The 1,377-nt window shown below is 34.6% G+C and overlaps 1 protein-coding gene across 1 annotated transcript; it reads right to left on the bottom strand.

The window, feature by feature from the left end:
- Window positions 1–223: 223 nt before the first annotated feature.
- On the bottom strand, window positions 224–650 carry LOC120780270. The gene is made up of 2 exons (XM_040112535.1): window positions 609–650; window positions 224–547 (listed from the first exon to the last, which is right to left on the bottom strand). The coding sequence occupies exons 1-2, from the start codon at window positions 648–650 to the stop codon at window positions 224–226; spliced, it is 366 nt and encodes a 121-aa protein (XP_039968469.1).
- Window positions 651–1,377: the final 727 nt, after the last annotated feature.

Here is a 1,377-nt window from a genome sequence, read left to right as displayed (position 1 = left end):
TGGTACTCCAATATAACGAATGATATAATGTTGGGACCGTTCGTTAAACTGAAATATTCGTTATATCGGAAACGAAAACTAAATTAATATTGTTACATATATGTTTAAAAATAACTATTTATTAATGAATTCATAAACATTGGTTGAAATAAATACATATACAATGGAAAATGCATACAATAAAATTAATTAAAAGTTGAATTTTATAACAAAAATATGAGCATTATTCAACTGAAAAGAAATTTGTTATGCTCATTTGCTTTTGTGGGCGAGAAATTTTGAGATCCTGTGCCTTTTGATGTAGGCTTTTCAATAAAAATATTTTTTCCTGTTCCACGTTGTTTTCTTCAGACCATTTGATACACTTCTCAAAGCAGTCGATGGCATCAGTATGCTTTATTGGCGGCACAGCTACAACTGCAGCGGTACCACCTTCCTCCTCTTCTGAAATTTCTATAGCTAGTTCATTTTCAGAACTCGGGTTCTCTTCTACAAGTACATTGTCTAGCCTATTCCATGCTTCCAAATCATCTGTGTTGAACTTTGTCTAAAATTTTATTTGAATATTAATTTAAATTATTTCTACAAATGCATAAGTTAAACCATACCTGGGGAAACATTATATGGATAAGAGAAAGTGTGCTCTCCATAACAGAAAGGTCTTTTCTGAATCGCAAATCTGCTAGAGGTATATTGTCTTCATCATCTTCATCGTCAGGTGTGGTTTTATTAATTAAAATGTTTTTCCAACACTTCTGAAGAACAACCCCTGAAACTTTTTCCCAAGCTGCAGCAATAAGTTGAACTGCATTGAAAAGGGTGAGGTCCTTTAACGCTGAGTTTATATTTTCTTTTTGCACTACACTGCTCAGTAAAGAATTTCGGTAAAATAATTTGGTGAGGCGAATCGCGTTCTGGTCCATCGGTTGAATAGAGCCGTTACATTCGGTGGCATAAACACTGTCCATATTTTTCCATCTGGAGTCACCAAATCTTCTTCAGGTGGATGGCTAGGAGCGTTATCCAGGAGTAATATTGCTCGCTTTGGTAGATTTCGACTTTCAAGAAAATCTTCAACCTATAATTAAAAGTATTATTAAGGAGTATTGAGGTGAAAATTGTTGTAATATACAAACCTGAAGCACGAATTTACTAAAAAACCATTTTATAAAAATTTCGATATTCATCCATGCGGATTTTGAGTGCGCATAGTCCACGGCAAGTGTTTTGTTTTTAAAGGAACGAGGGTTTTTTGATTTTCCTATTACAAGAGGCTTTAATTTCATTGTTCCCGTTGCATTTGAGCAGGCAAGAATTGTAACTCGTTCCTTGGATAGCCCGGTGCTCTGTCTTCATTAGCGTGAACTAGAGTTTGGT

Source organism: Bactrocera tryoni, unplaced genomic scaffold (genome assembly GCF_016617805.1).
Source record: "Bactrocera tryoni isolate S06 unplaced genomic scaffold, CSIRO_BtryS06_freeze2 scaffold_25, whole genome shotgun sequence".
NCBI classification, from domain to species: Eukaryota; Metazoa; Arthropoda; class Insecta; order Diptera; family Tephritidae; genus Bactrocera; species Bactrocera tryoni.
The sequence above is the reverse complement of the archived record's forward strand: the minus strand, read 5'-3'. Positions and strand labels throughout refer to the sequence as shown.

Excerpts from the sequence above, each read along its gene's own strand:
- LOC120780270 (XM_040112535.1), bottom strand. The coding sequence starts at position 650 with ATGGAGAGCACACTTTCTCTTATCCATATAATGTTTCCCCAG. Across the intron at positions 548-608 it reads TCCATATAATGTTTCCCCAG|ACAAAGTTCAACACAGATGA; the intron begins GTATGGTTTAAC and ends ATAAAATTTTAG.